This window comes from Propithecus coquereli, unplaced genomic scaffold (genome assembly GCF_000956105.1).
Source record: "Propithecus coquereli isolate 6110/MARCELLA unplaced genomic scaffold, Pcoq_1.0 Scaffold81, whole genome shotgun sequence".
NCBI lineage: Eukaryota > Metazoa > Chordata > Mammalia > Primates > Indriidae > Propithecus > Propithecus coquereli.
In genome coordinates, this window is record NW_012154285.1 from 9,467,355 (window position 1) to 9,490,450 (window position 23,096).

Consider the following 23,096-nt stretch of genomic DNA (forward strand, 5'->3'; position numbering starts at 1 on the left):
AAATACAAAGTATTGGTGGGAAAGTGGAGCAACTAGAATTTTTATACATTCATTGCTGGTGATAAAAGTAACTAATGTATAATTTGCTGGTGGGAAAGTATTTGACAGTATCTGCTTAAGCTGAACAAACACATACCTGCTAAGACCCAACATGCATGTTTACCAAAAAAACAGGTATAAGAATATTCACAACAATATTTATCATAATAGCTCCAAATTGAAAATAAATATCCATCGACAGTAAAATGGGTAATAAATTGTGTTATAGTCACACAGAGAATTAAACAGCAAAGAGAAGGTAAAAACTGCAAGTAGCAAAATGGATGAATTTCAATACTCAGTAAAAGAAGCCAGACACAAAAGAATATAAACTATATGATTCAATATATATAAAGGTCAGAAACAGGCAAAACTATGTTATCAGAAGTCAGAATAGTGACTACCTGTAGAGTGATTGGAAAAGAGTACTAGAAGGGCTTCTGGTTGCTGCTCATATTTTTGTTTCTTGTATTTCTTACATGATATTTTTACTTATGAAAAATTCATTGAGCAGCATGTTTATGATTGGGTACTTTTCAGGGAGAGAGAGAGAGAGGTGTGTGGGGGGTCTCACTCTGTCGCCCAGGCTGGAGTGCAGTGGTGTGATCATAGCTCACTGCAGCCTTGAATTCCTAGGCTCCAGTGATCCTCCTGCCTGAGCCTCCCAAGTAGCTGAAACTACAGGCATGTGCTACCAGGCCTGGCAGTATGTATATACTTTAATATGTGTGTCTCTGTGTATGTAATTTTAGAAATCAAAGCATTAGTGTTACCCAAGACAAATATTTCAGATAAACTTGACAAAATTTACTGTCATCTTTGTTTACAGCTATCAAACACATCTCAATATTTAATAAACTACAACAGGGGTCAGCAAACTTCTATAAAGGACTAAAGAGTAAAGTTTAGACTTTATGAGTCTCTGTCACATATTCTTCTCTTGGTAAAAATGTAGTAATTGTTCTTACCTAAGTGGCCACACAAGTATAGGCTGTAGGCCAGATTTAGCACAAAGCCACAGTTGTGGACCCCTGTACTATATAGTATAAGGCAAAGGAATAATAGAATGAGGGAACTGTAAAGCTAAAAGAGACTTTGGAGGCAATATAATCCAATTCATTTATTTTAGGGATTTAAAATTCGAGCTGAGAGATAGTCAATGACTTGTTCAAAGTTGCAAAGCTAATATGTCACTAATCCATTCACTCTCCATATGACCTAGTATTTATTGAGAGAACTAAAAACGTAAGTCCACACAAAAACTTTGTAAACAAATACTCACAGCAGCATATTCACAATAGCCAAAAAGGGGACACAACCCAAATGTCCATCATCTAATGAATGGATAAACAAAATGTGGTATTATCCATATAATAGAATATTTATCCATAAAAAGAAATGAAGTACTGATACCTGTTATGACACAGATGAAACTTAAAACATTTATGTGAAATAGAAGAAATCAGACATAAAAGATTACATATTATATGATTCCACTTATATGAAATGTCCAGAACAAGCAACTCCATAGAGACAGAAAATAGACTAGTGGTTGCCAAAGAGCTGGGGGTGGGGGGCAGGGGGCACTGAGGAGTGACTGCTAATGGGTATGGTATTTCTTTCAGGGTTGATGAAAATGTTCTAACATTAGATAGTAGTGATGGTTGTATGACTCTGAGAGTACACTAAAAATCACTGCACTGTACAATTTTAAGAGTGAATTTTACAATATGTGAATTATATATCAATAAAGCTGTTATTTAAGAAAAAGAGTCCAGGCTGGACCTGGTCACTCATGCCTATAATCCTAGTACTTTGGGAGGCAGAGGTGGGAGGATCGCTTGATCCCAGGAGTTTGAGGTTGCTGTGAGCTATGATGATACCACTGCACTCTAACCTGGGCAACAGAGAGAGAGACTGTCTCAAAAAAAAAAAAAAAAAGAGTCCAGGTGAGTTTGCCGTAAGTTTTGTGTAAAACAAAAGGTTAAATGTCAAATATTTCAGATGCAATAGTATGTGATAAATCAATGCATGGTATATGAGTCCCAAACTGTGTTTCTGATATGCTAGATATTTCATATAAAACAAAAGTGAAATAGCAATTGGATTTCTTTGAAGACTTATATGACAGATACTAAAATACATTCTTTCTTATGTGACACTTTGCTTGTATGAACCTGTGCCACCTCAGAGAATCAGAACTCTACAGAAGCAGGGACCTGGCTGTTTTGTTCATCGCTGCATCTTCAGCTCCTGGAGCACAAGAGATGCCCAATTACATTTATTGAATGAAAGCACAATGTTCTAGCTGCAGGCTGAGGCAGAGGTGGCATTGACCAACTAACCATTACCTTAATGCAGATAAAAATTTATAAACCTAAGCAAATATTTATAATATTGGGTTCTTCTGTTCTTAAATAAAGTAAAATAATTTATTTCGCTCTTATTGTTCCAAGCAAATGGGGGAAAAATCCATATTACTCGAAGTCTTTTTGCAATTTATTTTAATCTAAGCTTCGCTTTATCTTATGAGATCCGGATGATGTTCTGCCACTATATTATAATCTTTGACAATGTTATATAATGCTGTGGGATATCTGAATAGTAGGTAGTCAGCCTTTGATCTCCACTATGAAAATGCAGAATACTATCAGTTATCATCTGAAATTGTGATCACTTCTTACCAAAGCATCAAGAACTGATTGCATCTGAATTGTAGAATAGTCAAAAAGAGGTAAAGAACTGAAGGATTCTATGGTTTATAAAGGCAATAATTCTTAATTTCTGGAGACAAAATAAGAAACAGGTAGAGACATTTTTTAAATTCGAGAAAAAGCTAATAAAGAAAACAGATGAAATGCTCGCAAAAGGGAAAAACTCAAACTCAAAGAATAAACGAAAGCTGACAAAAATGACATCTGATATAAGACCAGAGTGAAAGTAGGTCATCAGCTGAGCAGCCTTCTCCCTTGGGGCCGAGCCAACCCTAACCAAGTTACAGCAAACACAGTATTAACTACTTGTATCACTGTTTACTTCCAACCTTTTACTTACGAAAGAGAGAGTTTTCCAGAACTTATTTTGCTAACTAAAATCAGCAGTTGGTCTTTTTAAGAAGCTCTCTTATGGCGAAGAGGTGTTTGCTGGTTTTTATTAGTGGGTATTTTTCACATAATAAAGTTGTGGGAACTGATATTTGAAGGCTTTGAAGATTCTGAACATTGTCCTGTACACCTATCTTCTAGATAAGGTGATTAGAAAATCAAAGGAGTGTAAAACTTTTGTTTAAAACATGTTTGGCTTTTGTGTTGTAAAATTTCCCTTGAGGTACATACGTATCTGCAGGACGTAGGTTTAAAAAGATGGAGAGAGAAAGCATTCATTTATACACAGAAGCCCTGAGACAAGGAGAGGAGAAAGTAGCTCCCTGTAAGAAAGTGCGTCGGAAAATGATCTTACAGAGTAAACACATATATAATTGCTGTCTCAAGATACAAACCAGAGCTGGGGAAGGCAAAGAGTTTGTGATTTCAGACACAGATTAGCTTAGAAAAACAAAGAACAAAATAAACTTAGGAAATTTGAATATTAATAACTAAAAGTGGTTAAGTACATTGTTGCTTAGGTCCTACATCAAAAAATAGCAAGAACTTGGTTGCCTCTCTTCTCAAAAATTTTAAAAGTTCAGAGAAGTATCTCCTCTATTTTAACTTAAGAATTAAAGAAACCTACCAACTCTCACATAAAGGTAGAAGACCAACCAAGCAAGCAACCAATCTGTGGGCCAGACAAAACCCTTTACTGGCTTGCATTTCAGTATAAAAGTATTCATTCTGGAACCTTCTTCCCTGCCAATACCCACCTCAGGGTTCTTGAGGGTCATCTCGATGCTGGCTGCAGGCCCAAATCCTGTGAGGGATTTAATGTGGATCTGTGTAGGCAGAGGTCGCCTACACTGGCAGTACACCGAAAATGCCATGGACTTCAAGTATTGAATGTAGAAAACTTGTTCATCCTTCATTGTCTGCAGCATGTACTGGCAAGGCACAATCTAAAGACACAAATACAAAACAAAAACATCCAGAAACTGAGATCTAACATGCTAACGAGAAAGCACGAATTTCTTACTTGAATGGGAAGGGGAAACTTTAGCTTTAGAATACATAAATGCCAAGCATAATATAATTAAGTCCTAATTCCTTCCAGTGACATAAAATTCTACATCCCAAAAGTATACCGGCAATTTAAGAAGATGTACCATTATGCTGGTCAAGTTATACTGTCACTTAAAAATTACCCTGTTACTATTTAAGGAGGAAACTCTCAATTTACTACAGGTACTACCATGGCCCTTAAAATTTAAAAATTTGCATTCTAAAACAATTCTCACTTTTATAATGTATACATATAATAAGCATTAGATAATAACTTTTTGGAGTTATTATCTAATCATTCAAAAACTTCAAAATAACAAAAAACTATCATTCTATTCTGATAACTTTAATTTCAATCTTTTAATTCTATAAGATAGCTTTAAAGTGACATTAAACAAAACCCAAACACCCAAGGCATTTCACATATATATATATATATATATATATATAATTTTTTTTTTTTTAAGACTAGTCAAGTGCAGTAGTGAGGAGGGGGGTTAAGTAGTAGAACAAGGAGTTCAATCTGTAACTGACTGAAAAATCAAGTGAGATAACTCACTACCTTCGGACCAGCCCATATGTATATATTTTTTAATCATTACATTATAAAGGTGTCAAAGATGCAGTGAAAATAAACATTCTCAATCACTGCTGAAAGTAAGTATCACCTTTTTTGTAAAGGAATTTGGCAATATTTATCAGTATCTACATCTGAGAATCCATGTTAAAAGCTGAACTGAAATGTGAAAAAAAGATTATACATAAACATGTTTACTATGGCTTTATTTATAATAGTGAGGAACTGGAGACAAATTAAATAACTATACAGGAATGGTTAAATATGGAAAATATGCAATCATTAAAAATGTTGCTTGTGAAAGACTTCTGGTTCCAAAATGGTGGTAGCAGAAGCAAGCTGGCTTCTCTCGTCCTCCCACAAAAAAACAAAAATAAATATACAGCACCGAGATCTTCACCAGCAACAATCTAGAGCTCAAGTATGAGTATGGACAGTTCCCAGGGCCATAGAGAAGTGGAAAAACTCCAAGCAGACGGAAGGAGAACTGGACTTCCACATCCAAAATCCAAAACACTCTGGTCCCAAGCATTTTGGATAAGGGATAGTTAACTTGTACTTCCAACTTAAAAAATCACGAACTGGTGTTTATTTTCACAACAACAACAACAACAACAACAAAAGTAAAGAATAAACTTGCAAATAATAACCTGGAGAATGAAAGAATTTCTCATATGCTCAGGTAAGTTATCCAGCATTTCTGTGTAGCAGCGCATCAAGCTCAAAAGCCAGAAGTTTCCAGAAGTTGAGTCTTCCTCTGCAGTGTAAGTGAATGGGTCCACCATGTAAATGACAACAGCTGGAGGATAGGCTTGGCTGTCTGCAGAGTCAGGCTCTGTGGGAATTCCTATTCTCTCCCTTTCTGTAATGCTGAACAGACAGTCACTTGTGAGATGCACAAAATAAATATAAATTACACAAACACACAAAAAATTGTGCTCAATTTTAGCACACTGACTCCCTAGGCAATGATTACAGATTAAATGTAACAATAATATGTATCATGTTACCAAAATCAAGGCAAACCAAGCCAGACAGCACTGAGACTACATGGAAAATGGCAATATACTCCTCCAAAATGGAAGATCTCTTTTTCAGTTCTCCTTTTTCTGTGGTTATATTGTACAAAGATGTTTCATAATAAGTTGACAGTAAGTTAATAAGTTTAATGACAATAAGCTTGTAAGTTATAAGAAGTCACAAGTTTTTTGACACTACATCTTTAGATTGACAGTTGTCACTCTTTTTTGAGAAGCAGAGAAATAGGGCCCTTTACTGGATTTAGAGGATCACGAGGTCGAGGGAGAGGAGTGCGGAAGGAGAGCAGGGACAGGGTCCACACTGAAGTCACTCGTCTCCACCAGTGAGTAACGCACCTTTCTTGTCCATCTTGTGAGGGCTGAGAAGAGCTCTGCCCAGGCTCAGTGTCTCCACCACAGCCTAGGTTCCCTTGCGTTCTATCTGCAGAACTGCCCCCAGTGCTGGGGTTCTGCCCTCCAACACTACCAGTGAATCCTGAAGAAGAGGTAGTGCTGATCTGGCTAATACTGGGAGCAGAGGCAGACGATGAGACCGGTGGCACAGAGGAACCAGACGTGGAACTACTTGTTGCAGGGTTTGTAGAACTACCATTAGAGGAGGGATTAAACGCACTGCCAGCTGGGGGTGCTGTTGATCCTGAATTTGGAGCTAAAGGCCCAGCACTTCCAGGCGTAGCTTGTCCCTGTGCTGCTGCTGGTGGGGTCTGGTATTTAGGTGGTATCAACAGGCTGCTATCGAGCTGCAGAGTGGCTAAATAAGGTGCTGAAAGAGTACATGCAGAGAGGTGATTTTAGTGATGTTCTGTAGCATCCGACTGAATCAGAAATTTAGAATGGTCACTTATAAAAACAATTTTGCTGCAATACTCTAATTATGACACCCAAAATACTATTTCCACACTTATGTTTATATTAATATATTCTGCCAACATGGAAATGCATATGGAGCAACTTAAAAATTCTACACAAGAGGCTTATTTGAAAATAGGAAATTAATCACATGCAGCATTCTCCTTTCAGACTGATTTCATAAGCCTTCACTGAAAACTGACAAGTCACATATTCCACAACCATCATAGTGTATTATGCTTCTATGTGTACATGGCTTTACAAGCTTATAAGATTCTCTTGAGAATATGGGTTAAAATCAAGCAGTTAATACCAAGTCATGCAGCTAAGTTTTCAAATGTGGAGTAAATTCGATATGACTTCTTTAGGCACAGGAATGTATGTCCACATAAAAATTTGTATTTAACTACCCAGAACACAAAAACTGGATCTAAATAAATATAGTAATGGAACACTAACATTACTTGAGACAAAAGAAATACAACGTCGCATCCGTAAAGGTAGGGTGGGAGAGATTTCCTATTTTACTTCTTAAATTTTACTTTGCTAAATAAATTCCCTTTTACCTAGGTGATGGCGGCAAACTTGCGCATAAAGTTTGAGTCTGGAATGATTGTCATTCTCCTCACCGCTCCAAGGCTGGTTAAACCACTCACTCACGAGCTCATCCGTCAGCTTCTGTGCGACTGTCTTTCCCACACGCATGATGCCATCGCGTAGCACTTTGCAGATGGGCTTGTGCTGCCCAAGCTTACACATCTGATATCACAAACAAGATCATGATTTACAACAGGAGCCATTCCTTCATACAGTACCTACAGTTAGCAAGGGGGCTTCTTTACCATAAAGCATTTTCCATTTTCTTTTAGGGTTTTCTCACGAGTGATCAAAACAATATTATAAGCTGGTCCTTTCTAGTAATCATAATGTACCCTGAAATTGCTATCTGTCTCTCCAAAACCTATACTAGGTCCTCTGAAGAAAAATAAATGTGTCTTCACCGAAGCCAATTTCTCCTGCACAAGGGGAGACTGCTGAACACTATCTGATTGCTAATGGGAAAATAAAGAATAACCAGATTCCTGCCTACTAAGGCTGACTGAGACATATGTCCACTAAAACCTCTTAAGCAATCCCTACTCATAATGTTTTCCCATAAGATAACATTAAAATTTTATGGGCCATCTGTTATAATGTTACAGACATTTGGAGATCACCAAGAGCAGGGGCCGCTGAAGCAGTGAGTATGCCGACCATGTTTTTAAAGTAAATAGTTGTTTTAGGACAATGAGATTCTGCTATTAATCTCCAGGATGCCAAATGGGTGCTTACAGCAGAGAATATAATACACCTGCAAAAAGTAAACTACCTGTTCACCAGCAGGATGGCCCATATTATTATCCCTTACTGGAGCTGACGAAGTGAAGGCTTACTAAGCCCCCACAAAATTCTCTGGTGTACACTCTTCTTAAGGAGGTAGGAATTACTGCCAAGTGAGTAACTCTAGTAAGGTCATTAAGAGATAAAAGAGTATCTGCACCTTCTAAAAAGATCTGGCGATGCTTTTATGTTTTGTAACTTATGTTGAAGGCTTCATTCAAGAGAATGCATGAGGCTTTGACATTGCTTAGACAAGTTTTCTGTGTTAGGTTAATAATTAATAATGACTTAACAGTATCATGCATCCATGGACCAGGCTTGTCCAGAAATGCATGTATCCAAGGACTTCCTCCAGTAGCCTCACTGATGCTATTACATCATGTTAGCATCTCCTCATTTTTTTTGTAGCAACACATAAGTTTACTATTTCATGCTTACTCACACATTCATAAATAGTGAATATCCTGTTTTGGAAGATTTTTGAAATTCAGTTTGGAATCTTATTTTAAAAAACACTTTCACAATGCTTAGAATGTGCCTGTCACAGTTCTAAACACTTCGTAAATATTATCTTGCCAAATACAAAGACATCAGAAGTATTAGGTGCAAAGAACTTAGAGTGTATGTTCTTTGGCAGAAAATAATGTGGCACTCCTCAAAGACAGACATGATTCTAATTTTTCAAAAGCAACAGAAATTCACGTATTAAAGATATAAAATTATCTAACCTGGTTTTTACACTATTACGGTTGTTACATTTTTAATCTGTATCGAAATTTCAGTATTAAGGTGAACGTAGTATTAAAGCACAACAGGGACATGATTCATTAAATCTATCTTTAGATGCAGAAATTTTCAAGCTAAACATTTTTATACTGTTTTCAGGAACTCTCAGCCACCCAGCCCATCCCTCCACCCAATGAATAAATAAAAAGAGTAGATGTACTCTTTTTGTAAAGCTTATCTTCTATACAACCACCACTTTCCTCTGGTGACCAATAATCTTAAACTTTGAGCCACAAACAGGGAAAAGACAGCGGATGGGATTTAAAGATGTGTGGTAAGGACGGCAGAGTAAAGTCTTCTAAACCTAATAAAAAATAAAGCCAAGATGGGAAAGCAATATATTTCCAGGAAAATTTGCTAATTTAAGTCTTTTCTTCATCCTCCAACTATTAATATTTACGAATTTTCTTTGAGATCTACTTTCGAGATATTTGTTCTTTCAAATTTAGTCATAACTAAAAACAATCAGGGGATTCATGTCATAAAAAACAATTTTCACAACTTTCTCACCTCATATACAGCACTCAAGTCCCTGAAGAAAGTTTTGGCTCCTTCGAGCAAGGCCTCGTTTTCTGGACACACCACGATATAGGCAACATCACGGTGGCCCCCATAGGGGTCCAGCAACAGCCTCTCCCAAAATGGCAAGGAGAAGGGCGAGATGGTGAGGAAGTCCTTGTCATAGCCGACCAGCAGAGTGGGGATGGGCAATGGCTCAGGAGATTCTTCCGAACCTAAAACAACGTTGTAATTTAAGAAGCTACTTAAGAGTCTGTTTCCCACAACCTGGACAATTTAGCAGTTTCTGGTGCATTGGTTTTAATTCTGGCATCTGAAATGTGACTGCACATGGACATGATAAAGTATTTTTCAAATCTAATTAAATGGCCCCTGATTAAGGCCCTTAATTAAACGAATCAGAACTCACTTATAAAGGTTAAATAAGATCAGAGGGCAGACTAGACAAGTTAAAGTTCACTTTCCAAGCAGCGCTACTTCCTCTCCTTCAAGATAAGATCATGATCCTGACTACAGAGTAGACAGAACTAGCCTAGAAGTCCATCCACATGAAAATGCAATGAGGACTGGAAAGATGTGGAGAACCTAATAAATATACTTTTTAGGTATTATTTTCCTTATTGACCTGGATTGTGTCAAAGGTGTTTGGAAAACTTGACTCCAAAAATAAAGAAAACAAGGAGATTATAAAATTTCACAGTCATGAATAAAAAGATTCCATTTTGTCAGTGAAGCAGGGATTTAACCTAACTAAAGCTGCTCTTCATGAAAAGCGCTGAAGTCAGAAGGAATTCGAACAGGGCAAAGACTCTACCATAGGTTCCCCGTCCTGCCATTTTATGGAACTGCTGCCAGGTGAGTGGTCCCTGCACATGCTGGATATTCTCCCAGGTCCGGCCTGTGCGCTTCTTTTGGATGGCATCTTGGAGAAAGGGCTGCAGGGACAACAGCATGCGCACCACGTCTTGGGAGGAGAGCATGCTGATGTCCAGCACTGGAAGAGAAGTGAGAAAGAACAGAAAGCATAAAGGAGGGTTAAGCACATTCTCTTTTCTTACTATCCTTTTGGGTCTCAGTTATAGACCATGACGAAGATGTTACCAGCTGTAGCAAATTCTAAAATACTTGACCCAGGAGTCAAGAGGAAAGGTATTCTTCTAAATTAGAGAAAATAATTCATGATAATTTAGTACCAAAAATAATAAAAAGGAAAATGGGTTATTCTACATTAAAAAGTTTAACTGAACAATTGTTTAAAAGTGGAAAAATGGATAGGTCTGATTTTTTAAAGTCATATAAACCTGTTCCCAAGGTTTTCCATAAGAAAGGAGAGCTGCAAAAGTTTCTTAATTATTGTATTGCTTTTATTTATAAATATCAATGTTTTGATTATATGATGACTAGGAAAAAAGGAACTTAAAAAGCAGCTTTTAAAAACTTTGTAAATGCGCTTAATGTGAAATATTTGCACAAAATACAGAATGTGTAAAGAAAAGACAACCCTCAACGTAGCCAGAGGCACGTGGAAACGTGGCAGAAGCTGCTGTGGGACTAAAGTCATCTGTACACAGAGGGAGGCAGGGAGGTTCACTGTTTAAGAAACACTCCTTCTGCTAGCAGTCTCCCTGGGGAGGGGTTTTTAACCTAGGATTTGAAAGCCCCCTGAAACTTAGGCGAAACTGTGCATGCATGCCTGAACGTCTGTGTACTTTTTCCCCAGGATGAAGGGTCCCTAATGCTCATCAGATTCTCAAAAGGGTCTGTGGAAGAGCTAACTAAGCTCGAGGTGATGTGCTACGGATCTGCACAGCTGGGCTCCTGGAGACCCTGCCTCACTCTTACTCATCTAGCTGACTGGGAAGGGGCACAATAGAAAGATTTAAATATCTACCAACCAAATCTGAAACACAGGATGCTTAAGGACTCTTAAGACATTTTCAGATGTGTCCCTGAATCAAGAAAACACAGGTTGCAAACTAGTGGTCTACAGAGTATTTTGTTAAACTTTGGAACGAATTACTCCAGGAAACTCCATATACAAATTTGGATTTCCAGCTTCTCTTGAAAAACTGGGAGACCTGACGAGCCTGAGGCCGAGACTCCTCTTCCTACATAACTGCGACCTGCTGCAGCTGAAGCGCACCTGTCCCCCTTCAGGCATTGCAGGGCCCCTGCCCTGCTGTCTGCCTACGACTGAAGCACTGTTAACAGACTTTTTTCTTCAAGCCCGTGCTTCTTTTTTCCTTATAGTAAAGGAAAAAAGTTAAGTACTTCTTATACCAAAGGCACTGGCTATCAAAAGTGAGAATGACAGACCAAGAGAATCACAGATTCGAGAAAATCAAAAGCAAGCATGTTTCTCGTGAACCCTATTCCTGTGCATGCAAAGTAGAAAGTGTTTCGAAAGGACACAATTCGAGGCATCGTGTTTTGCAAATCTGCCTTCCACCTCGCTCACTTACATTACCTATCTGGTACTTTTAAGCATCTTAACATTTGAAACCCAGACCTCCCCTGCAATAAAATGTGCTATTCTTCATATCGAAAGATGACCCCACTGATCCATGCACAAAGACTGCTTTTCTACCTGAAGGTCACCAGTGATCTACTAAAAGGAACCACCCAAGCCAATCATGCACATTTCTTTAGGGGAAAGGCTGCACTTCACTTACTTCATAAACCCATTCGGTAGACATTAATTAAGGGCCTGCTAAGTATAATGTGCTGTGCTTGAACTTACACAGTTATAAAAATTAGTATAAACCTTCAATGCTTCCTTAGGGGTATCTACCTCCATGAAGCCTTCCTTGCTTGGCCTCCACAGAAAACACCCATCACTCCTTACTCTACAGACCTCTGTGCTCTGAACGTACTTTTATTATTTCAGATTTCAAACTTATTTAAGAAGCATATCTAACCTTCTCCCCTGCAAGACTGAGAGTTGTTCAGAAGCAGGGCCCATGCTTCCTTCACACAACCCCTCCAGTCTGGCCTCTGTTCCCACCACTCCACAGAAACAGCTCTCACTATGATCAGAAGACATGTTTAATCCCTATCTTAAAATCCTCGGCTGCATTTTAATGCTTGTTGACCACTTTCTCTGTCTTGCAACACTGGTTGTCCCTGGATTCCAAGACACCTCCTCTTTGGTTCTTCCTTACCAGCCTCCTCTGCCATGCTCACACTTCTCTCCCTGGCCTTTACCGTTCAGCGTTCAGCTAAGCTCTGCCCAAGGCTCTCTTCTCATCTTATACTTTCCTCCTCCTCCTCTTCAGGAAGCTCATGTGTGCCCCCTGACTGGAGTTATCATCTACATGCCAACTACTCCAGGCCCAAGTGCCTACCGTCTATCCAGTACACAAGTCACAAACCTGGGACTCGTTCTTAACATCTATCTCACTCTCCCCTACCCCCTAAATTCAAGCCATCACCAAGTCCCACAATACAACCTCCTAAACGTCTCTTGAATGCCTCTATTTCTCCATCTTCTTTGCTAGGACCCTAAGGCAAGTGACGATTTCTCATTTGGTCTTCCTCAATAACTAGTCTCCCCAAATCCATTCCTGCCACTTTCTAATCCACACCCCCACATATGGCCACAGCACACTGTCATTTTTCTTTTTTAGCTATACAAATCTGATGTAATGCCTCTGCTTAGAACCCTTCAGTGACTTTCACTGCTCTTTGGATGAAGACATAACCTCCACCGTGCCTCAAAAGGCTTGTTGTAATCTATCCCTGCTGGCTTCTGGCCGCCTTGCAGTTCCTTGAAGGCCCCACTCTCCATATACCTAAGGGCTTTCACACTTGCCACACCTTCTGTCTGGGACATAATGCCTTGCTCCCTACTCTCCTTCCTCAGTTAATTTGTACTCACCATCGGGAATGCAGAGCAAATGTTACTACTTCTTCAATGGGGTCTTCTTTGACCCCCAGCCTATGGCGGCCCCCTCCGCCCCACGCTTTCTTTCATCACTTTATTTTATAATGGTTTGCAATAATACGCTTACTTGTTAGTCGTTTGATTAATGTCCATTTCCAGAATAGATTATAAAGTCCATGAGTGCAAGTACCCTGCCTCTCAGTCACCTTCTTATCCCTCAAAATGCATCACAGCATAGACAGCAAAGGAATAAGAAAAGGGAAGAGCAATTTGCCTGGCACTCTCAGAGCCTAACTCCAAAAATGTTTGTCAACTGGAGCTTTTAACAGAAGAACCAGTGATACGCCCCAGTTATCACAACACAAAGCAAGAGATAAAACATACTGGGGAGCCAGAGGAAGGAGAAAAGTCTATAAAGGGGGAGAAGCCTTCACGGAAGAGGTACCACGGAAACTTGGTCGTGAAGAATGCGTGAATTTAAACATGCAAGGGTATGCAGATTATCAGTCTGTATACTGTTGACAACTCTGATATTCAGCAGTCACAGGTTTCCAACACAGGTCGGCTACTTATGAATTAATACATGAGGAAATTTGCAGAAAACAATTACTCTCTCCGAAGGTGTTTCAATATAAAACATTTCCTCAGTCCTTAAATTGAGGATGAAATCAATATAGCTCTCACTTTAGTTCTGACTTTTTTTTTTAAGAGATAAAATTTTTTGTTAACAAAGCAAAGAAAGGTTTTAAGTTATGATCACACCAAGATACTTTTCAAAGTAAACGTGTGTTCCGGGACACCTACCATTGCTATGAGGCCAAGAGTGCACAGTGGCACTTCTCACCAGAGCTTCGTCCACTTTTCCGCCAGTGGGGTTATCCACGTACTGCCGCCCTTGCTCCAGTGCATTAAAGCATTCCGTCCAGTAATCATTGTTATCTGCTTGCACCCGGTCATAACTCCAGCTTACACAGGGGAGAGTTTGGCGACTGTTGGAAGAAATGTAGTCCAGGAAACTCAGAGAAGCGAAAGGCTGTGTGTGTTGATTCTGGAGGAGGAGGAGAAGGCTGATGGGTGGCTCCTGGGATTTTCTGGCTCCCTCCACCTGGGGAAGGAAGGTGGTCTGACACATCATTAAGCGCCTCTCCGCAGCCTGACCAATATCAGAATTCTTCCCAAAAATATCCAACTCATCTTCGAGGAAGAGTCCCGAATTGTAGCCAAGTTTACGGTTCATGATGGCACTAAACCCACAGGTACAGCGGTACTGGTCCTCATTGGAAGAATCGGGGATGTAAAGCCCGACATCCGCCCCTTTGATGTTCATGTTGCAGGCACAGATGCAACAGCTGTCAAAGTTTCTGTCTTTAAAGATATTCATCACAGAATCTGAGAGAATCAGGGTGACATAGAGACTGTGGGCTTCAGGAATTGGCTGCATGGTGGCAGGCTCCACAGAGTTGAGGGGCCGCGTGGTGGACGGGGTAGAGGCTGGTGACCCCTGATCGGTGCTGTCATATTTAACAGACCCTTGACCACTGGCAGTGCCCCCACCTCTGGGAGTTCTTGGGGTCCTGGGGGTTCGTGGTGTGGGGACAGAGAAGCGAGGGGTCGCTGGAGATGGTAGGACTCCTGCCCCACTGTTGCTGGCTGGGGCAGCGCTATTCAACGTCACCGGTGTGTTCATCTGCGGTGTGTTCAGATAGTCTGGATCTGCTAGGCTCCCGACACTAGGCACATTACTGCGAAAAGAGAAGGGCACTAAGTGAGGAAAGGCAGCATGTCACACCTGCCAGAGTAGACACACAACCACCCCAACCACGTACTGCACGTTTCTCATCATTTGTGTGTGTTATCACTTGGTATATTCAATTTTCTCTTTAAAAAAAAAAAAGATACAAAGCAGTCAGTGAAGTGTGTAGGGAAGTAAGAAGCATGAAGAATAATTCAACACAGCACTTTTCCTTCTACTTATTCCACATTTAAGCAATCCCCATCTTAACCTTTTGAGGGGACTTTTACTATTTTTACAAGAAAACAAGATGCTGGGTTTGGTCAATATAATTTTAAAAAGCTCTAACTACGAAATGGAACTTCAACACATGGGTTCAGTGCTAAATTAGCTAGAGGACCATAGGATGAAATTTCCATCTAATTTGCAATTACATTTTGTCATTTTTTTTGAAATTGAATGTCTGCCAGAGTACTTGTTCTCTGAGGCTATAATCTATATATAATACTAAAGTAGTTATAATCAAATACACATGAAAATTTAACATTTTTCTAATTTTCAAAATGCAGCCCTATCTAGGCTAGCATTTTTATAGTAATGCGTGACCATGAGGGAATTCTATTTTAGGTAACCCATTTGCCAGTGCTATACTACAATTCATAGAAATATTACACATGCTGCAAAGAGGCCTTAGTATTAATGAGGTGGTTGCACAGAAGTACACATATTGCATCATAGTTTCTGGCTTCTAACAGATTTCTATGGAATGGTAGGTACTTCTATTTCATTTTTTATTTTTCAATATGCTATGCATTACATATAGTGTAATTATCTTAATTCCCCCAAACTGACTGGGCTGTTTTATCTATTTTCTTAGAAGCAGTGACTTCTTTTTGGAATTGCCAAACAGAAAACAAAACAGTGTCAGCAATGTTCTGCTGTTTTATTATTGTAAAACATTTTCTTGATACACAGTTGGCCCTCTGTATCTGTGGATTCCTTATCCACGGATTCAACCATATGCAGATCAAAAATATTTGGAAAAAAATTAAAATAAAAAATAATACAATGATAAAAAAATACAAACAAAAAATACAGCATAACAATTTACACAGCGTTTACATTAGGTATTATAAGTAATCTGGAGATGATTTAAATTATATAGGAGCATGTGTATATGTTATGTGCAAATACTGTGCCATTTTACGTAAGGGACTTGAGCATCCTTGGATTTTTGGTATCTGGGGTGTCCTGCAACCAATCCCCCAAGGACACTGAGGGACAACTCCACATTCTTAGATGTGCACATAAAACAGTGTATGAGCCCATTCTTTCTGCTTAGAAGGTATCAAAAGAATGGAGATTTTTAAAATTCTTAATATTCTTTTATATATATCAATACTGTGCTTAAAATAATGTTCCTCCAATGAGCTACATACTCATTCACTTATAATGTGAAAGAAGAAGGTCATAAAGAAATGTCTCTTCAAATAATTCTCTTGTGATTTTTAATTAGCTATGTCTAAAACTACCGGCCTGAAAATCCGAATCAGGCACTATAAAGAAATTTTAAATCTGAGGCATGGTGATATCTTTGAGTACAGATAAAAAATGACCCAGAAAACTTGACTGGAAATCACTGCTCTCTCAGAGACCAAAATAATAAGTGTGTAATAGTGATCTTTACTCTAATTGGACTCCTTTCAAATTTTCCTGTTCAACAAAACCCTAAATTTATTATGCACTTCAGATTATAAAAGGAACTATGACTACTAACTAAAAACCTAAATAATTAAATTGCTCCCTAGGTAGTACGAACAGTTTATCTTGTAACAGTAACCTGATTTTTCCCATTCAATAAAAATGAATTAAGTAGCAACCCTTGCTAGAAGCTGGATATTCAAAAGTGAAAAAGAGAAAGAAAAGGTAGCTCCTGAGCAAGCATGGCACACATCAAGCATGCGACTGCAGGGGTGCTGTAACAAAGGGGGAGTCCAGAGCGGTGGAAGCCGGAGACCACTACTGGAGGATTACACACAGTCTAGAACCTTGCTGTCCAATAAGGTAACACCACTAGCCCCATGTGCTAAATTTAAATTAATTGAAGTAGAACTAAAAATTCAGTCTTGGTCTCGCCACATTTCAAGTAGCCAACAGCTACAACATGAGGCTGGTAGCTGTCATGATGGATAGTGCAGATATAAAACACCTCCTTTATCACAGAAAGTTTTATTAGCACTGCCAGTCTAGAATACAAAGAATCTTTGAAATGGCAAATGATAGATGTAACAGATATAAACAATGATCTAAATTATTTAAACCATCATATAGCAAATGGTTGCATGTGACCTTTCTAGGGAACCTACCTCTATAAAAGGGACGAAATTGTCAAATGGGTTCTTGAAGCTCCTGCATCATTTCTTTGCAACTGTGCTGCTAACCTAACCCCTCGTGTGCCAGGGTGTTCTCGCTGTGCTGCAGCAGTATCTAATTATGTAAGCTAGAGTACAACCGGAGCACAGTAGCAGCAAACAAGCCAGGCACTCGGAGTGCTTCTCAGCACACTCTTTTATCCTGCTGGTGTGTTGTTATTTCCAAGGTATTTCCACAACAATTAGCTGTTGGAGCCTTTCAAAAGTCCTGTGTGGGAGGCCAGGCAATATTGCTCCCAAAGAAGGGAAGACTCAGGTAAAACGGTCATTTAAGGCCATACACAGAATTTTTTAAAGGCAGGAATTTAATTCCTATGACATTGTAGCTGTAGCTTCCTAAGTCTAGGGTTCTTTTGTACTTCTCTGTCATAGTTTTTCATGCTGATACTGACTTTACAAACACAAGCATGAACCCTGGTTAAGATATTAAAATTGATGTCATTGGGATGGTTTTATAGGAGGTCACAAACATGCAGCCCACAGACTGAAGTTGGAACCCAAATTTTTCTTATTGGTTCCTAAAGTTTAACTTAGAATTAGCTGCCAACATTTTAAAAAGGAAAACATATAAAAATTCATATTTCCAGTCACCCTCAAAAACAGAAAGATCTACCACACTGACCCCACTCCTGCCTGACAACAACTCTCTGCAATTGAATAGCAAACATCCCTTTCAATGGGCACCCACCAGACCTCACTCGCTCCTACTGTCTGTCACCCACAATGACACTGAGCATCAGTGATGCCAAGTCTTTTGCTTTTAACCTGTCCATTTCATCTGTATATTGCTTACCTGGCCCTGATTGAAATTTGAGTTTATGGCCTTTTATTTTATAGCATTTAAAACATTTTATTAAGAAATTATTCATCAGGGAAAATTAATTCTACATTGTTGATATGAGTACTATTTTTTGTAAAATACGTGACTAAAATATGTCCAAGCTACCATACACATCTCCTTTTCCTCCCCCCAATTCATAGCACCATTTTGTTGCTCCTTTCTTATATGACATGAAGTCAGCAACAGAGAAATTATCTTACCACTACCACACCAAGAGTACTACCAATTCCACTCAAGTGTTTGATTCTATGGTAAACACTGATTTGACACTCAACGGACATGAATACCATGGTTCTCTATACAAATAACCTTAATTTCTCCAAGTACACATGGGGTTATGTCCCGATAATAAGCTAAAAATACTGTTAAGTCAAAATGCATTTAATACAACTAATAAACTCAACATCATAGCTTAGCCTAGTCTATCTTAAAGGTGTTCAGAACACTTACAATAGCCTACATTGGGCAAAATCATCTAACACAAACCCTATTTTATAATAAAGTGCCGAATATCTCATGGAACTTACGGAATACTGTACGGAAAGTAAAAACAGAATGGATGTATGAGTACTCAAAGTACTGTTTCTACCAAATGCATATCACTTTGGTATCATCATGAAGTTGAAAAATCCTAAATAGACCCATCATAAGTCATGGACTATCTGCAAATAAAATTTCATTTGGAAAATAATGCACATTTTTGACACAAAATAATGTACACAAAAAACATAAATGGCCAATAAAGAAAAGTTTCAAGTGATCACTACTGTCATCATTTTAAATAAATGTTTAGTGAAGATAAAAACTGCATCAAATAGTGCAAGTAAACAACACAATCCCTGTACATACTTGTAGCCATCTCTAATGAAAGTGGCTGCAGGGGGCATGGGCAGTTGTTCAATTTTAGGAGGAATTGCCCACGAAGGCCGAAACAGACAGGCATCAGGTATCTTCAGAGGTAGCAGGCAATGGCTCGGCAACATCTTCAGTGGAGCAAACATGGAGGATCCCACAAAAGGTTGGAAAGATGGAACTTTGTGTACATATGAAAAGTCCTGTAACAACAAAGTGGGGTCAGTGTTAATGCTGACAAACTATTTAGGACATGCCACAGTTGCATAGTGCTACCACAAAAATAGCAACAAACATGATCATAATTCAATAGTGCTCTTATTTCATCAGCAGAAAAACGCTAATGGCAAAATTTTAAATTAATCAAAACACACTATAATTAATGTGCCAACTAGTATGCCTCATGCTCCAATTCAAAGCATTATTAAAAACTTACGTATATATGGCATATAGATAATATCATTTTAAAGAAGATGTATATGAATCCACTTGGAAACCACCCTGCCTTGAGAAAGAGTATATTGACAATTACCTTTATTTCCTCTGGCTTGGGACTTCCTAATCCATCTTCCACTTCCATTTTGAATTCCGTGAGTTGTGTTGAAACCATACTGACCATAGGGCTCTCCATCATGCCTAACGCCGTCACTGTCTCTGAACTGATACCATCTTTATAATTCATCACGGGAGAAAATGCAGGATGCTGTTCCAAAGATGGAGGAGTTGGGAACATCCTTTGCAAGTCTGCGACTGCTAAAAATTTTTTAAAAATATTTATTTTAGCAGGCAAGACTTCTAAAAAGTCCTAGTCTATAGCCAGGTACCCTATTTGGCACCAAAAATAAGGTTAATTAAATGGTCACATCAGTTACACAATAGGATATTAATGGAAACCTCTAAGAAAAAGGCAATCAGCAGAAAATCATCCTTTTCTGGAACTTTACCACTACCTTGTTGATACTTTATAGTTTGGCTTCACATTAATTAAGTGAACAAAGTCTACATAACATATATTTTACTTTCCACAACCGATTCCCTCATAAGTCCAAGGAGATGAGAGGTGAATTAAATAGAAACTGGAAGCAATTAAATAGCATAACCACTTTATTAAAAATTCTATCCCTGCTTCAAGTATTATAAAATACTATTAATACAAGATGAAAATTGTCTGGAGCCAGAATGGTGGCTTATATGCAGTAGGATTACTCAGTTGGTTGACAAATCCACTACGCTCACAACTGCTCTTTTGGGGAAATAGTTCTGTACCCTCTTTCCAGACTGACATTAAAATGAAACATCATAATTTCCTTTAAGAAATATTTTGAACAGTGATTCTCAACCATTTTTTAAAAAAATCACATTAATATACCTAAAGTAACCATGGTTACTAACAGTGGTTCATTAAAGCATTGATGCTTAAAAGTAGGAGTGTATGTAAAGAAATGCAAGTTGTGTTTATAAAATTTGGCCACTAGGGGTTATCCTATGCAGCAAATTTATTAACAAGTTCGGAGCCACAAGTTTAAATCGGTGATTTAGAATCACATTTTATGTCAGAATTTCCTATCCTGTAGCTCTTTGTAGCAACTTCAATATTTAAACAGACAAAAAGTAACTACTGAACAGACCAAGATCTGACTTCCAGCTCCAAATCCGAAATCAATACAGAATAACTGTACCATGCTCTGTCCTGGGCTACACTCTAAGGCAGAGCTGTATAAAGGGGGCTGGAGCCACAGTCCAGGGCTGGAGGCACAGTTCTGCTATGGTGGGGTCACTTCCTCCCTCAGGGCCTCAGTTCCCTCATGTAACAGGGAAGGCTGGACTAGATGTGTGATTCTCAACAGACTTGCCTGCTCTCCTTTGTGGGATGAGGGAAAGCTTCTAACCACCTTAGTATATGGAGGCAGAAAAAAGGTGAGAACCTCTGGATTAGATAATCTTTATCACCTTCCAAGAAAACAATCATACAATCCTGAATCATTTACCCTCTCTTGGCCCCAGATGCTACCCGTAAAATAAGGAGAGGGAGAGGCCAATCAGCAGGGTTTCTGATCCCAACTTCCATTTCCATTAGAGATGCTCCGTCCCCATTCATTTTCTATAACAGGATTCTGTATAAGATTTCATTAGACAAAGTGGCACCTGCTGCTGCTAAGGAAAAAAAGATCCTAAAACTCCCAAGTTGATCTTTGAGGTACCTTCTTGCTATGAGAATACTCCATCCTTAAGGAACTTGACAATTTATAGAACTAGGAATAATAGCGAAGCCAAAGAAGGAACTACCAGAAATACATTTGAGACACTATATAACTAACAAATTCTGAGGTGGGAAAAACAGGTCTTCAAATGCAGCAGCAACCAGATCAGTAAGTTTTCTTTAAAACAAGGCTGAGGTCTTTATATTAATACAGAGTTAGATTTCACTTGAAATACATTCATCGCCTTTAACCTTTAGTCTCCAGGCCTCTTCCTAAGCCACAGAGGAGCTACTACAAAATTTTAACATAAAGTTGTAATTTGTAAGTGTACTATTTTAAAATATAATTCTGCTTCATAAAATCTTCACAGTCACACTGCTGTGCAATCTTAATCACCAATGTAGATCTTTGGGAAATGTAAAATTGTGTAAGTTCTCTTAAAATGGTGAGCTTAAACATAGCCTTTTACTTAAAAGTATTCTATCATACAAGATTTTACCAAAAAAACGGCTCTGCTAGGTTTTTTTTTCTTTTTTCCTAACAGATAGGGACTCACTCTGTTGCCCAGGCTACAGTGCAGTGAATGATCATAACTCACTGTAATCTTAAATTCCTGGGTTCAAGTGATCCTCCCGTCTTAGCCTCCTGAGTAGCTGGGACTACAGGCACACATCAGTACACCCAGCTAATTTTCCATTTATTTTTTGTAGAGATGGGGGGGTCTTGCTATGTTGCCCAGGCTGGTCTCAAACTCCTGGGCTCAAGTGATCCTCCCGCCTCTGCCTCCCAAAGTGCTGGGATTATAGGCATAAGCCAACATACCCAGCCAGTATTACTAGTTTTAAAATTTTCCTCTAAGAAATAAATTAAAGGCACTTTCACACACTTAGAGCTACCTCACTTCTTTGATATTACCTAGCGCATATATCATATATCATATATCATATATCTCAGTTTTCAAAGCCTCAGACATCCCATTAATTTTTATCAAAGGTAAAACTGAGCACACACACAAAAAAAGATGAAATTCCACCTGCAAGAGATTCACTTTAAAAAGTGGTCTTTGCCATTCCTATTATCAGATATTCTTAAGGAAGACTCTTAACCTCTACGGCTTCTATTTCTTCATCTGTAAAATGGGAAAAATATCTACCTTGTATTTCTGTGCATGTTAAATGAGACAATGTATGCAGAGAAATGAACATTGGCCATGTACATCTAAACACTCCGTAAGTGGTCAAGTCAGCATGGACTAGTCCTCCCTCTCAAATCTGGCTTAATTGGAAAAAGATGAAACTGCTGTGAAATTACAGGGAATTTCTGAAAAGAGGTGACCCTGAAGAAGTTTTGAGATTATCAATGGACCAAAGAGGGTAAGGCAGAAAGACAATGCAGACCTAGAGAAACACTTTGGTCCTCTACAAAAGAAACATGGTTTGCCTGTTCAATTTTCTTCCTAGAAAATAGCTATAGTGAGGGTGGGCACGGCTACCAGGATGGACAAAGGCAGGGGTGGCGAACCTGCGGCCTTAAGGCCACATGTGGCCTTCTAGGTCCTTAAGTGCAGCCTTTTGACTAAATCCAAATTTTACAGAACAAATCCTTTTATTTTTATTAATACATTTTTGTTCATCTTTTATATTTAAAATACCAAAGAATAAAGGAAGTTTCAACAAAATAATCCTCCTAGATTGACCAGCACAATTAGAACATTAGTAGGCCATAAGGGCTAAACTGATTGCTGCTACACTCATGATTTAGTTCTAACTCCCCCTGCCTGACAGTGCCACTACCACACAAGGCTGGCTGGC

General features: G+C 38.7%; 1 protein-coding gene across 1 annotated transcript in view; it reads right to left on the minus strand.

The window, feature by feature from the left end:
* The window catches only part of MED13L (mediator complex subunit 13-like), a 287,723-nt gene that overhangs the window by 14,306 nt on the left and 250,321 nt on the right, over positions 1–23,096 (minus strand). The window contains exons 15-23 of the mRNA XM_012663527.1: positions 19,617–19,837; positions 19,082–19,287; positions 14,032–14,969; positions 10,159–10,338; positions 9,336–9,559; positions 7,226–7,418; positions 6,147–6,573; positions 5,421–5,640; positions 3,902–4,090 (exon numbers count right to left, since the gene is read on the minus strand). Coding sequence (XP_012518981.1) covers positions 3,902–4,090; positions 5,421–5,640; positions 6,147–6,573; positions 7,226–7,418; positions 9,336–9,559; positions 10,159–10,338; positions 14,032–14,969; positions 19,082–19,287; positions 19,617–19,837 — 2,798 coding nt within the window. The remainder of the gene's footprint in view (positions 1–3,901; positions 4,091–5,420; positions 5,641–6,146; positions 6,574–7,225; positions 7,419–9,335; positions 9,560–10,158; positions 10,339–14,031; positions 14,970–19,081; positions 19,288–19,616; positions 19,838–23,096) is intronic.